Raw genomic sequence first — 13,925 nt, 5'->3', positions numbered from 1 at the left:
TCCTAAAGAATGGGGTGAAGTCACCATAATTTAGCCTTTATATCAAGTGCAAATTGTTTCTTAAATGGTAGGATTTGTCTCAAATAGTTTATCAAACTCAATACAGGAACTGCATGGAGATGCTTTGTGGTCTGTGCCTTGAAGAAGGACAGAGTAGGTGATCCCCAGGTATTGTGATCATCTATAAATGGGTTGCCAGAAGGAAAATTTCAATCCAGTCCATTCTCCTCAGGTCATACCTGTCTTCTGCAAGTCTCTGTTCTCCCTGCATCATTTTCAACTGAAAGAGCTCCAGCCAAAAGCATACAAGTAGGAGGACACAGCTAGTGTCCACACCTCTTGTATGAAGACACTGTTCTGCTGTCTTTCAGGATGTGGCACATCATAATCTCTGATTATGTGTGTTAAACTACTGGTGTGTCAGGTCATACAGTGTCAAAACAATGCCAGATATACCTTAAGATGCCTTAAAGCTTAAGGGAAGGCAAGAGGAGAGCAGGGGCTTGGAGCAGCGAAGTAAGAATTTGGAGCAGGTTGGCTAATTCTGATTGATTTCTTCATGGACACTCTTCCCGTGAAGGAAGACTCCAGTTGTCCTGGAATAAGGTGCTCAGAGAAGGACATGTTCACAAGGACCAGAACAGACTGGATTTTCAGGGGTTTCTCTCCTAGCTGAAGAGGAAGAAGCAGGCTAGTGGGGAATGATGAAGGTGATGGATTGCAAGGATACTTAGACTAACAGCACCTCTGCCTCCTGTGGTGTCTGCGTAGGGCTGAATGGGCGGGCAAGGCCTTTTTAGGGTAGAGTCGCTGTGATGACCTTAATTATTTTGTTTTTTAGGCATGGAAGAGTCTGACCATGTAAGGTATTTATTATTTTGGGGAGACCTCAGGCAACTGCGTACCTTTTGTGTCACTCTCGGGCTCATCTTTCCAGGGTGAGAGGTCAAGCCTGTCGATCTCACCGCAGTCAATGAAGTTCTCAGGATAACTGTTGAACTTGAACACATCCCTGGGTATCTTTTTGATACGAGTATTGTCACAGATCACCATCGACAGTGAGATTTTGCTTAGCGCATGCAACTGCTGTGGAGTGAAAACTCCCGGTTTCTCCCACCAGAATCTGCAACGATATTTTCAGAAGCAGCTTAGAGTTCATTTACTTACCCAGATGGGAATCTGACCAAGGTGAGTCTCTGCTTAGATCCACCTTGATTCATCAGGCAGCAAGCACACCCCTTTGGAAAGAGATGTCTCCAGTGTGGGTCTGTAGAAACAGCTGCGAAAAAAGAGCCCTTTGGCAACCCGCCTAAAAGAAAGCTGTGAGCCATTGGGCATGTTGGAGATGGGCTGGATCAGTGTGCTGCATAAAATATCAGCATTTTTTCCCATAATAAATGCCACAGGGAAGGTGTGCTCTCAGAGCTACCAACCTGTCCCCATCACGCAGGTTCCTGAACTGGGTGCCAATGATGCAGGCCAGGAGGGGTCCAACTCTGCCCTGGGGAACAAAGGGTTCTGCGATTGCCCCAATCCAGAGGTCAATATTGTCCGGTGTCCCATACAAATCCATGAACTTCTTGGCCAGTTTGGAATTGCCTAGCACTTCAGAGAATTCGTCCAAGTTTTGAGGCTGGGAGAGCCCACAGAAGCGCCTCCAGGCATTGTAACCTGCAAAAACAGGAGCAGCAGCTGATCAGGACCCATGACTCCCCAGCATCTGCCTAAGTTCAGCAGCTAAACAGACCCCTTGGCCCATGACGAATGTCTACTTCGTCTCATGGCATTAAAGGATTTGGAAGACGTTATTGCCTAGACAGTCACAACAAATGCCATGTTGTCAAAGTTCACTTTTTATGCACACACTAAACTAACAACTTGAGTTGTCTTCATACGCGACTACAGGTTCATCTCATCCTGTCAGTTAGAGCTACCTAGTGCTGAGAGTGAACACACGAGTCTTTGCAGTTTTGGGAGGCAAAATTTCTGCAGTAAAAGTCCTATGAAAGAGCAACATTTGGTTGTGCTTAACCCAAGCGCACCCGTTCTTCTCAAGCGCCGGTGGGCAATCATACCTGTGGGTGCAAGCCACTTCTGCTCAGAGCTCTGAGTTGTCTGAAGGCACAAAGTAGGCATTGATGGGCAAAGAACAAAACACAGATGGTCTGTCTAGTCCACGTCAAAGCTGAACCTGGTTGCTTGAGTCTGTGCCTTCTGTACCCCACATGCTCTCGCTTTGCAATACACCATTGTTTCTACCCCTCCTTATTACATTATTATTATTATTATTATTATTATTGTCCTTGTCTTAAATCCATCAGAAAAAAGGCCTTTATAATACAGAGACCTTTTCTTCCCTGAGCTTGACTGTCTATCCATCCTTTGCCCTCAAATCAAGGTAACGTTTCTTCCCATTGGTATGGAAAAAGCTTAGTGCATTTGTGAACTACTATAAACAGCAGAAGAAAAAAGAGTACTGTTCACAGGATGTGTGGAGTTGTGTCTCCTTACCTGGAAGGCCATGGTCTCTTCCCCGTTGCATGTTCAGGGCTGCTAGATCCAGACCCATTACCTCTGTCTGTTCAAAAAGGTGGTTCTGGAGCTCCTCAACAAGCAGTTGATTCTGTTTCGTCAGTTTTGCGTGATCGACCACCATGCCCCGTATCAGTGGGTCAATACCACCTGCATTCATTGCAAACCAAGAAAAGGCTTTTTGTACCAAGTTCCAGCTTTGATGATCCCTTTTGTGCAGCTGAAACAGTGCAGCATTAGATGTCTTTTCTACTCTGGGCTGTGTGGGGTTCACCTAGCTCCGTAATTCCATTTCAACATATACTACTACGTATGTACATACCTCTATATGCCAGTAGGTGAGGTCTCCCTTTGGTAACTAGACTCCCCACCCCTCCCCATCTCCATCCCTCAACCTCCCTTCCGCAGCCCTAAATCCACTTGTTGCCCACTTGGATCTCCAGGTCACTTTCTGCAGAACGACTCCTTAGCCTGTCGGTCCCCAGCATGTAATGATACATGGGGTTCTGTCCAAGGTTTAGGTTTTGCAATAGATTTTGTTTATGATCAGCTAGTAACTGCAAAATATTTATGAAAACATTAAATACAATGACAGAATCAATCCATGTCTGCTTGCCTAGTGTTAGTATAACCCAGCAAAATTGGCTGCACTTGTGTATTTTGGTATGTTTTCTGTAATTAGTTAGATAACTCATTTTGGAAGAGACATTTGTCCTCCTTGGAAAGACTCTTGCCTGCAGATATTGGCTATGTAAGTGCAGGATCTCATAACTCCCTTTAGAGTCATGAAGAGAGATAACCACCACTAGGAAGAAATTATGCTGTCTTGGCTCAGTTAGACTGGAAGCATCACCCTATGGCAACACCTACAGGGGGTTATAATAGCTTAGATTAGATTGACCTAAATTTTGGCTGACTGACATTTGTCTCCATGAGCGTCACGTCTCCTGGAACAGCATGAGCAGTTGCCCTATTTGGGTGAACGTGCAATGCTCACACTGTTGGGTCTCGCTGCGCTGGGAGATGTATGGCAACCTGAGAAGGAGGTTTAATCTGTTTCGTATTCTGGTTATTTACTGACATGTTCAGAATACGAATACAATTATCATGCAATGAACTGAGGAAGACAATACTGAAAAACTGTGCAAAAAAAGCTACAGAACTATATGTTCTGATGCAAAATCCTGCTCCAACGTGGCTGCTTCTGCAGGAGCTGGTCTTGATAAGGTTCAATGATTGGAGTATAACAGCATATAATTTTTGGCAGAGGTTCTTTGTCTGGGTACAATGCAGAACCAGCGTTAGGCTAGGCTTGGTGGCAATTCTGCAGGACTGTCCTGCTGCCCCACATTTGGCAGACCACTGAATTGCAGCCCCTTGGGTAGACATGTCATGAACACCTTCCGAGCTGAACGGCACTGTAATTTGTGCGAGGCCAGTTAAATAAATGGAGCTAAAGCAGTTCTTGGAGTCTAGGCTCATGTGTCTTACCAGCTGACCTTCACCTGAGTGTCTACTTCAGGACCAGACCAGGACCGCTGGCTGCCCCACGATCTTACCTTCCATTATAATTCTCCATGTAGCGCAAAAGGTCAAATGAAGAGGGACGTGGGAGAATGGACCCAAAGGCTGAAAACTGTCATCCAAACGGGATACAAAAGGCCGTACCAACGTGTGGCCGAATCGGAAAGCCAGGGAAAAAACATTTGAGACTGTGGGATCCACTTTCTCATCATAGCCACGGTACAGAGGGATCCATTTTCTGGTCTCCTCCGCAAGCAGAAGTGGGAGGTAATCTCTGTATGTTATTATCTGAAAAGCACAAAAGCAGAGCAAGTTGTCAGCAGGTGTAGCAGAAATGCCATCAAAGTCAAGTGCAGAGCATGAACCTGGACTCTCCGTTCAGTGGCAGTGAGTTCACAAGATCTTCAGAAAAAAGAGCTGCAGCAATGGCACGAACTTGGCATAATATATTAAAATTATTTAATATAATAAATTATTGATAAATTGGTAAAGTGATGGATAAAAAAGGCTCTGAGTACCTGTGCTGTCTCAGATGGACCGTCCTTACTCACGATTTTTGACTCTCACAAATAACTCCACTAGATCTGCAAAGCATGGTTTTCCTCCTTTTCCTAGAGGAAAAACCATTCCCAAGCATGTAGATGATAAACAGTGAGCAGTGACCAGTACCTGGTTTATGGCAATGACAATCTTTCGACTCTCTTGGTAAAGCTTTTCTCCATCCCAGTGAGGATTTAATTTCCTCAGCTCTGTAACCAGGCGGTTGTGCTCTCGTAGAAAGACAGTGTGCAGTGCAGAAAGTCCCAGGTTTTCGGTTACCCGCTTGTCACCTACAAATGAAAATATTGTAGGAAATTTGTAAACTGCTTTTTATCTCAGCGGCAGCTTTCCGTGTTAGGACAGATGAGTAACAACTGATAGTCAATGTTACTGGCAGGAATGCTTATGGTTAAGCTTCCTAGCAGTCACCATTCACATCAGGCATTTCTTTCCAACACAGACAAACCATTCTCTGCCCAAACCATTTCGCCAAAACCATCAGAGAAGAGGCTTCGGGCAGTTTAAACTATATTGCACACCTTTGTGAACCAGCTGTGAACATCTTGTTGTGTGAAAATCTAATGTCTGCCTTCCTTTTGTACCTCAAGGATGCAATCTTCTTTTATATCAGTACTGCGAATGTTTAGTTTTGAAAATTTGTCTCAGTTCACCCAAGTTGTAAACACCACCGAGCGGTCTGTGAATGTGCTTTCAGCTGAGAGGAAACTGGAGGGGAGGCGGTGAAGACCCTCCGACAGCTGATGGAAGAAGTACTGAGTATCTCCTCACTCAGCCAGGAGCTCTTCCCATGTGCAGGGAATGAGAAAATAATGTGCAACGGGAACACTCTGATTGACTTTGCAAGCTCAGAACAACTTCTGATTGACTTTGCAAGCTTCACATTTATAATTTATTTCTTTTTAATGTCGTGCCTATGACGGATCACTTCCCATTTGAAAAAGTTCCGCATTTTGAGTCATCAGCGTGTTTAAGTTTCAGACAAACCTCTAGACTTCTCTTCTGACAGAGGTTGGGATATTTGAGATATTAGCAATTTAGAATGTGGTACCAGGGAGAGTTAATTAAATTGATTAAGGCCGTTTAATTGTTAGTAACGACTGAGTTGAAAACTGGATGGTGAATTCTAGGTAGGAGGGGATAAAAAAGTCACTGAGAAGTTTTAAACACTGGCAGTTATTCTATTGAAAATTTCTCCTAACTTTGAAGAGACTTTTTTTAAGGGAGGATGATTTGCTGTAATTCTTCTGGGAAATTAAAACAAAATAATTTTTGTGTTTAATTAAACAGTTATTGTTCAATTAGTATTTTGGTTTTTTAATTTGGGGGAGAGTCCCCTGTCTTTCACCTTACATAATCATGTCTTGCAACACCTCATACAAATGTAAAGAGACATCAGACGCCCAACCATAATGATCTCTTTTGAGTTTATGGGCCACTGAAAACTCCTCCACAGATGCACCTTACCTGCTTTAAAGCAGGGGATGTTCATGCTCTTGTTGGTGAGAACACAAACACTTTTTGTTTTGTTCTCAAAGGGCAATAATTCCAACCCGGCATCAGTAAAATTCTGGTTCACAGCCATCAAACCCAGCTGGTTTGTCTCATTTCTAATACTCTTTGCAACGGAGTCTTCGCTGCCGTACACCGTGCTGGCATCGATGAAGGAGCTGACAGCATTGATCTGCTCGCGAGTAAGTGTCCTGGGATTGCAGACGGACGCCGACTGGATGAACGGCATGCAAGAGTTCGACCTCGGCATCCGTGGGTCATCGGGGGGAAACTAAAGCAGACAAACATAAGCAATGCCGCAAAGTCATGTGGTTTTGTTCTTACTGTCTTAAGATTGCGTGGGATGGAATGAAAGTTGGGGTACCTTAATTGGGAAGCAAGGGGGCTCGAAGGCACAACCGCAGTGAAGCTCCGGGCTCACTCCTGCTCCGCTGGAAGGGGCTAAGTCTATGTCATGGTTGACCCACTGGCCCCACTGCATGAAGACAAGAGAGAGCTCTTGATCTTGAGTGATGTTCTCGTTGCCTGTGCGAGCAATTTCGTTTGACACCTTTCGAACCTGAAGAAAACCAAAATGAAAATGTATATGGCTATCTCCACCTCTCAACATAACACCTACTATGAGACCATGCATAAGATGATCTTAGATGAGTTCATAAGAGTTAATTATGGTATTAAACAGACCCCTGCCATGCCCCAGCTCTATCAAAAGAGACGTAATAAGTAGCACCCTCTTGACTGCACAGTCGCTCAGCCAAGCTCAGCTTCATGGAAAGCCTTTTAAGGCTGAAAGGAATGCATGTGCACACATCCAGAAAGTCAGGAAGACCGCTGAGGAACACCCAAGCCTTATGGTTTGTATAAACTTCCTGGTGTATCTGAGCATGCTGTGGTGCTGCCCGCATCACACCTTGGGATGCACACTTCTGAAAACGTGATGTTGTCCACGCTTTGCTTAGTGAAGTATTCACAACCCTTTCGCTCACCTCTGTCTCCAACAAAAAATATCACCCCAAGCCATAGCTCAGTTGTAGAAAACAACCCTCAAATTAGCACCTGAGATGACAGGAAACGATCAAGCAATTTGCACTCCAGATGTTGCCACTGTTTGTGATGGCTGCAGGGAGGGCAGTGCCCACTAATGTTACCTGGACAAGAATAACAGTTCTCACCAGCGGGAGTGGAAATCCATTGTACAGCTGCCCTTCACTTGCTCCTCTGGGAACAGACACTCCATCTTCATACGCCGCTGGGAGCCAGCGAGCAAACGCGCGGTTCGAGGACCCCAGATAAGAACGCTTTCTGGAGCATCACAAGAAGAAAAGCAAACACCAGTATTATTTCAGAAACGAACAGGCTTGTAGAGACCAATGTTTCGCAGCCCCTTAATCCGTGTCAGGTTACTCGGGTAACAGAGGTGATATAGCCAGAAAACACTGAGAAGTAAATAATACCAAGATTATTACCGCAGAGAGAAATGAACCTTTTTTGACATTAAGAAAAGACTCCTTATACCATTATATTAATTTTGTTTGGCATTTAAATTTCTGTAGCACCTCCGTTTCCACTGCTGCTCCACAGAAAATCAGTCCCACAGCGGGGCCATCACCAGTGATCGGGGGGTGGGGGGGGGGGGCATGCCTTTCTCCAGCTGAGGGATGGAAGGTTCCAAGGATGAAGACACTCCACCTCTGCGGGGACCTGTGCCAAGGCTACACCTTCAGGAAGTTTTTCCCCCACATCCAACACAGAACCTCTCAAGCTGCAATCCGCAGCCGTGGCCACTTGTTGTATCGTCTCATGCTACTCGGAAGAATTTGAATGGGTAAATTCAGCAACACTTGTTCAGAAGAACAATAAAGCTGGTTGAGCCAATTATCTGTGGCCCTAGGGACAGAGAAACGCAGGTGATTTTGAGTTATAGAATATCAGCTGGCGCACAGCACCTTCCTATATTTAAGCTCTTAAATCCATAAAACTTGGGTAATACCTACCTATACCAAAAAAGGAGCGTTATACCCAGAATTTACAGCAGTGTGCTGTGAAGTAAGAGCATGCCCTAGAACAATTGCCACACCATAGCTGAAGCAATTCCATCAAACATTAAGAGCCCAGTACCACCACAGCTATTGTTTTAATCGCTATTACCATCCTACGCGGGCAGAATTTTGCCAAATATTGAAGTGCTATCTCACGGTGCGCGTCTGAAGCTGAGCAAGATCCTTGGACAAATGTTAACATACCACAGAGTCCCCTTGCTTCCGAGCGCCTCATTATCCCACTGGCAGCCCACTTGATCAGGAAGCCCAAGGACAACCCTGCCCTGAGTCTAGAAGTCAGCGTGGACGCTGCTGTCCTCGGGGAGCTGAAGGCTCTGGTGCCCGTGGGTAAAGGTACAGACTGGCTGTAACACAAACACGGTGAGTGTGAGCTCCCTGCGCGTGCGGTGTGGAGTTGTGTTGTTATTTCCTCACATCTGGCACATCTGCTTCACGCTAGATGCACATCAGATGCAAGCCCCGCTCGGACTCGGGGGGCTGGAGTTCGCACGCCAGGCAGCAACTCCGTGGCAGGACAGGACAGCGAGCCCTGACTTCCAAGTAGTAGGCTAGAAATTTTGCCATCTTCTCGTCAAAAATAAAGCTGGCAAGGAAATAAATAAGCGTATGATCCCAGGTTTGAACCAGGAGGGTTCAATGCACAAAAAGATGAAGAACTCATTTTTTTCACATTAGGGATACACATCGAGGAGCCAAGAATTAAACTCTTATTTACTTCCCTTCCTCATGCATCAAAACACAGTGTGTATTTGGGTAGCTGCACGGATATGTTGAGAGCTGTATATTTTTATATGAACTGGGCACCAAATCTAATCTTCTGTGCCATAACGCTGAGTCGGATAAAGTGAACGTATCCTATATATGTTCACAGCACCCGTGAAACCTATGTTTTTAAAAGCCTTGCTTGTGTAGTCAGTCCACGACAACAGAAGTCTGAAATTTGACAGTCAATGCCCTCATCACATTCAAAGCACGGCGTATCCCTAAGCCCAGAGAAATGAACACGATCCATGCCACAGAGGAGAGGAGGGGTGATTTCCTGGAGCCTCAAGCTGAGCGGGAGGCTGGCCGTCACAGCCCCAAATTCTGCTTTCCTCAACCTTTCACCTTCCTCCATCAAGAAGTCCTTTCCTTCATACAAAGCAGCATGTGGAGGGACATGGGCTCATACCTGAAATTTTCAAGAAATGACATCTTTTCCTGCCAGGCGCAGGTAGAAATGAAACATCTGTTCTAGGCACTACTAAAAGGAGCGTTTCATTCTTCTTGCCCTGTTGAAAGGTACTTACACAACTGACCTTAAGCCATCTGTCCTGGGTCAAAGTACAGAGTGGGGACTCTCCTTGCCCCCACACAAATCCTACCTGTTGTTGCATTCTCCAGTAATGGTTCGGTAAACGTCATGCTTTGGGCATTTAATGGAACGAATTTGATAGGCACAGCCGGTTTCTTTGGAAATCACCTCCTTCTGTTTTCTGTCTAGTAGGTCTACAAAAGAAACCATGCAAAATAACATCTGCTCTTACTCCTTTTTATTTAGCTTCTCGGTATTCTAGGTCAATGTTTGAGTCAGCTGAGTCAGAGCTGTGGATATAAAACATCTGGAATCGAATTGTTAATTTGGCACCTCAACCCTTTTGTGGATCACCTCCGGGCTAGGGAGACTGGGTTGGCATGGAACAACTTTCCAGGTAAATATGGGAAGCATCACCACCAGCAACCCTAGACTGGGAACAAAATCACGAACATGCAGAGTGGTCCAGCCCAGGGAGGTGGGTGTGAGGACCAGAAGTGGAAGATGGGCTTCTGTTCTCAGGGGTCGGAGTCTCCTGCCATTCAGCACATTTTGCCCCAGGTTTGTCACACTTATTGTTAGGCTGTTTTTATGATCAAAGAGGTGAGACGGGCACTGCCAAATAATGGTGATTAAAACACCGGGCGGTCTGATCTGCCTCTGAGCATGCTTCAAGGGGAAAAGGTTTATCACCAGCTATTTGGGTCATGACAGAGCTGCTCTCTGACACTCCTGCTGTGGTAGATTTTCTGTTCTTAGCTGTTTGTAAGCCATTCTGGTCTAAACCGTGTTACCTGTAACATTGAATCTCCGTTTCCCAGAGAGGTGCAGCTTTCTTTTGAGGAGTTTCAACGTAGTTTCCAAGTAATCAGCAGCGCGGACTGCAGATCTGGTCCTTCCTACTGGGTCCTTCAAGTGCTTCAGGAAATCCATGGGGTTGACAACGTTTTCCTCTAGTTTTCTCTTTAAGCTGAACATAAAAAAGGGTCCCATGAAGCGCCTTCTCTGAAGTCAGACCTCCTCTGTCACGCTGGGCTGGGTGCACTTCGACGTGACAGCACTGCTGGATCCCCGGCAGGCTCTGCGCACCTAGGGCAGGCTGGCTGCTCGTCAGCTCTGCACATTATCTCAGACAGATTTTGGCAAACAAATCATTGTGATCCCCTACTTCAAGTTTGCATTCCTTCCTCGTCACAATCAATTTTGTTATATTGTGTGGAAAGCTAGATCGGTGGAAAACAGTGATTCAGAGACTGGATAAACTTTTACATTTAGTTTGTCACAAGATATATTCTTTGAACAGAGACACAACCTTGGTCCTGTTGTATCTCTTCCCAGTCCTACGACCCTTGCACAATGAGAAACCTTCTGTAGGGTGGATGGAGAGAGACTCCTCCCCAGAGTGTCGTGCTGCCTGGAACCAGCCTTTTGGGACAACACACGGAGGGACACCTGGGGTTCGTCTTCCACAGAGACTTGTTTGTGATGGGGTGCTCATCTGCACAGCTGTCTCATGACTGTGGTCCTTCCAGAGAGAGGCAGAACCTCAGCAGCCAGGAGAGGACTCAAGATGTGCCCAGTGAGCCCATACCACTATGAGCTACTGAGAGTTGCCCATATGGCAGTGTGGGTGAGGAGGCAATAGCTTTGGGTGATGAAGGGTGGCCCTGGGACTGAGACAGGACGCCAGAATCCAGCCAAACTGAGCAATCTCTCCAACCATGACAGGGAGAGTCCTTGAACAAAGGTGTCTCCATAATAAATACGCATTGGAAAACAGAAGAAACACACATATTTTCTCTTATTTCCTTATAATGCAGAGGTCCTCATGCAAAAAGTACTCACCTTTTTCGGGCAAGTAAATACGCTGTGTCTACCAGCTGCTTGGCTTCACTAATGCTGCTCAGAAGAGATGAGTCTGATAGCACCTCTGGGTCCTCTACCAAAAAAAAAAAAAAAAGAAAGCACAGAAATTGAGGGTACTTTGTAACGTACACCGGGAGCTACACATAACACCCCATCTCTGGGTGCTGAGGTGCACTGATTCGCTTTACACACAGTTCCCACTGTGTGCTTAGTGCTGCCTGGACACCTTTATCTGTGCTTCTCTTGCTCATCTGCTTCACCCCATTGCTGAGGTCCTGAAAGTCATAGGACAAGTGTAAAGTGGCAGCTTATTACCCATTTCACAGAACTGGCTCTGATGGCTTTGGGATGCTTTCAGGGAGTTATTTTTCACCCTTATTTTTGAAGCTATTCTTCCCTGTGAGAAGGGAAATGCATAGAAGGCATCAAATATATGACGCCTGACCCAGTTTCCTCATCATAAAACGATGAACATGTGTTTGGAAGACCTGTTGGTTAAACAGGCAATTTCCTTAGACAAGTTTCTTAGGTACTGACTTCATTGTTAGTCAATCTACAGGATATTTTGAATTTATATTAGAGCAGTATCTAAGTAGGAATTCAGACAGTGTTGACTCACACCCTTTCAAGCACGGTAGTGGCTGAAGGAGAAACGAAAACTTACTATTTAATGATTCCATTGCTCCGATGAAGCAGAGAGTGATGATGGATCCTAAGAGAGTAATTCTTGGGTTTATGCCTAGAAAGAAATGCAACATAAATCTTCAGAATGAGCAGGGCTTCGCTGAAGCATCAGAAGAGACTTACAGGTTTGGTTTGAATATTTATTTCAGGGTCCAGCAACAAAATACAGCACCCCTCAGATCAGGACCGTAAGTGGGACCGGCAAGGGCTGGAGCTGTAGGTGTCGGCAGGACCCAGGGACATCCCTGCGGTGTGGGACATTCATCAAACCGGGCTGAGTAACAGCCAAGGAGGAGACAGCCAGGAACAGTCCAGGATTCGGTGATGGAGACTATTGGGAAGGTGCGCTGGAAGAGGGCAGGTTCCTGGCATCCTGCCTTCAGGAGGGTCCTTCTCAGGTGGCCGGTGTAAAGGAGGTGAGACCTCACACATCCCTTTCCACACTCTCTGACTTGTTACTCAGCAAAACAAGCTGCTACGTCGAGCACCGGTCCTCTCCTTCAGCCCTCAATCATCTCTATTAGACTTCTTGATGCTCCCTAAAATTTGTCTCTATTCCTTTTTCACATTAGCATTAGAAATGTGTATCATCTGTTCTCACCAATATTATATACAACGGCACAGTGCCTCCCCTGAAAGCAGATCTTTAGCCAAAAGGTTACAATTCAATAAACTTTAAGTAATTTAGTCCGAGTTTTAGCTGTTTAGAACAGGAAAGTCAGACAAAATTTGGAAGGGCTAACGAACTTCTCACAGTGGGACAGGTTATCTTACATTTACAATCTGTGGAAATTCTTCAAATATCTTCACGGGGATGGAAGGCTGCTTATTCCTTGCAATCTTATGTTGCTATATGAGGCAGGAAAGCTTTCTTTTCTTGCTTCTCAAAATAAATGTATTTCACAGATGAGGGGAGAAGTAAGTATGAAGGACCACCAGCTCCTAACGCTCTTCTCTGTCTCCTCATGTCCCTGGGCTCACCCACGGTACGCACCAATACCCACGCCAGAAATACCAAATCAGTCAAATACAGATATAAAATTAAAAAGCACTGATCTTACCTGCCATCTCTGCCGAGCTGGTAGGAACTGGGAAGCAAGCCAGTCCTTTATAGCACCTGCGCCAGAGTAGGAATTAGCCAGGTCTGACCTGGGTGTGGCCAAAAAGGGAGAAACTGGGACCAGATTGAGCCAAGAGGAAATATCTGCCGGTTTGCTTTCCCGGATTAAGCAGAAAGGTGCACAATTCTCCATTCCTTCTGAGTAAATCTTGCCTTCCTTTTTGAAAAATCAGTAAAAAGGGAAAAAGAATAAAGGCACGTGTTTCTTTTCTGCAGGTGAAAGAGATCAGCTTAATTTTATGGTGGTAAAAGATGATGGTGGAATTTGGTTTGCTTTTCCCTCTTGGTTGACAGCTCTGACGGTTTGGGAAGCCAGAAATGGGTCGTTTTGCCAACGTGCATTTGTGGAGTATACCAAGGTCTAAATACAACGTGTCTGAATGGTGGACCTGCCAACATTTGTATCCAGGAAAACCAAAGTTCTGTCCCATTTTACATTGCTTAGTGAGATGGTATGTATAACTAAATAGTAGTCAGATCATCAGTGATTTGGAAATGCATATAAAATAACTGCTGATCATTGTGGATGACATAGACTGGACAAAGAACAAGGCAGTTGCACAGAGCAAGCTTGAGCTGTATCCACTAAAATCATATCCGTAGTAATACGGACAATCACAAAGTTATATCTATGCAAATAAGAACAGGCCAGAGGTGCAAAATGGGAGATTCCATCCTCAAATGTCTAGAAAGGAACAAAGTCGTGGGCCAGCTGAGCGCTTCAAAGTGGATTACAGAAGCTATACGGTAGGAAAAAGGGCTGTACTTCAGTGGA

At 45.3% G+C, this 13,925-nt stretch overlaps 1 protein-coding gene across 1 annotated transcript; it reads right to left on the bottom strand.

Annotated features, from left to right (window-relative positions):
• Positions 1-668: 668 nt before the first annotated feature.
• LOC309679553 (myeloperoxidase-like) lies at positions 669-13,098 on the bottom strand (the record flags this gene model as incomplete). The annotated part of the gene is made up of 13 exons (XM_082492901.1): positions 669-691; positions 906-1,123; positions 1,434-1,671; positions 2,512-2,682; positions 4,092-4,344; positions 4,726-4,886; positions 6,082-6,397; positions 6,491-6,685; positions 7,299-7,428; positions 9,551-9,674; positions 10,275-10,450; positions 11,326-11,419; positions 13,092-13,098. The coding sequence occupies 13 exons, from the start codon at positions 13,096-13,098 to the stop codon at positions 669-671; spliced, it is 2,106 nt and encodes a 701-aa protein (XP_082349027.1).
• Between the last annotated feature and the right edge of the window lie 827 nt (positions 13,099-13,925).

The sequence above is a fragment of the Vanellus vanellus genome (assembly GCF_965231255.1).
Source record: "Vanellus vanellus genome assembly, chromosome: 19".
NCBI lineage: Eukaryota > Metazoa > Chordata > Aves > Charadriiformes > Charadriidae > Vanellus > Vanellus vanellus.
Note: the sequence above shows the minus strand (reverse complement) of the source record. Positions and strands in the feature narration are given on the sequence as shown.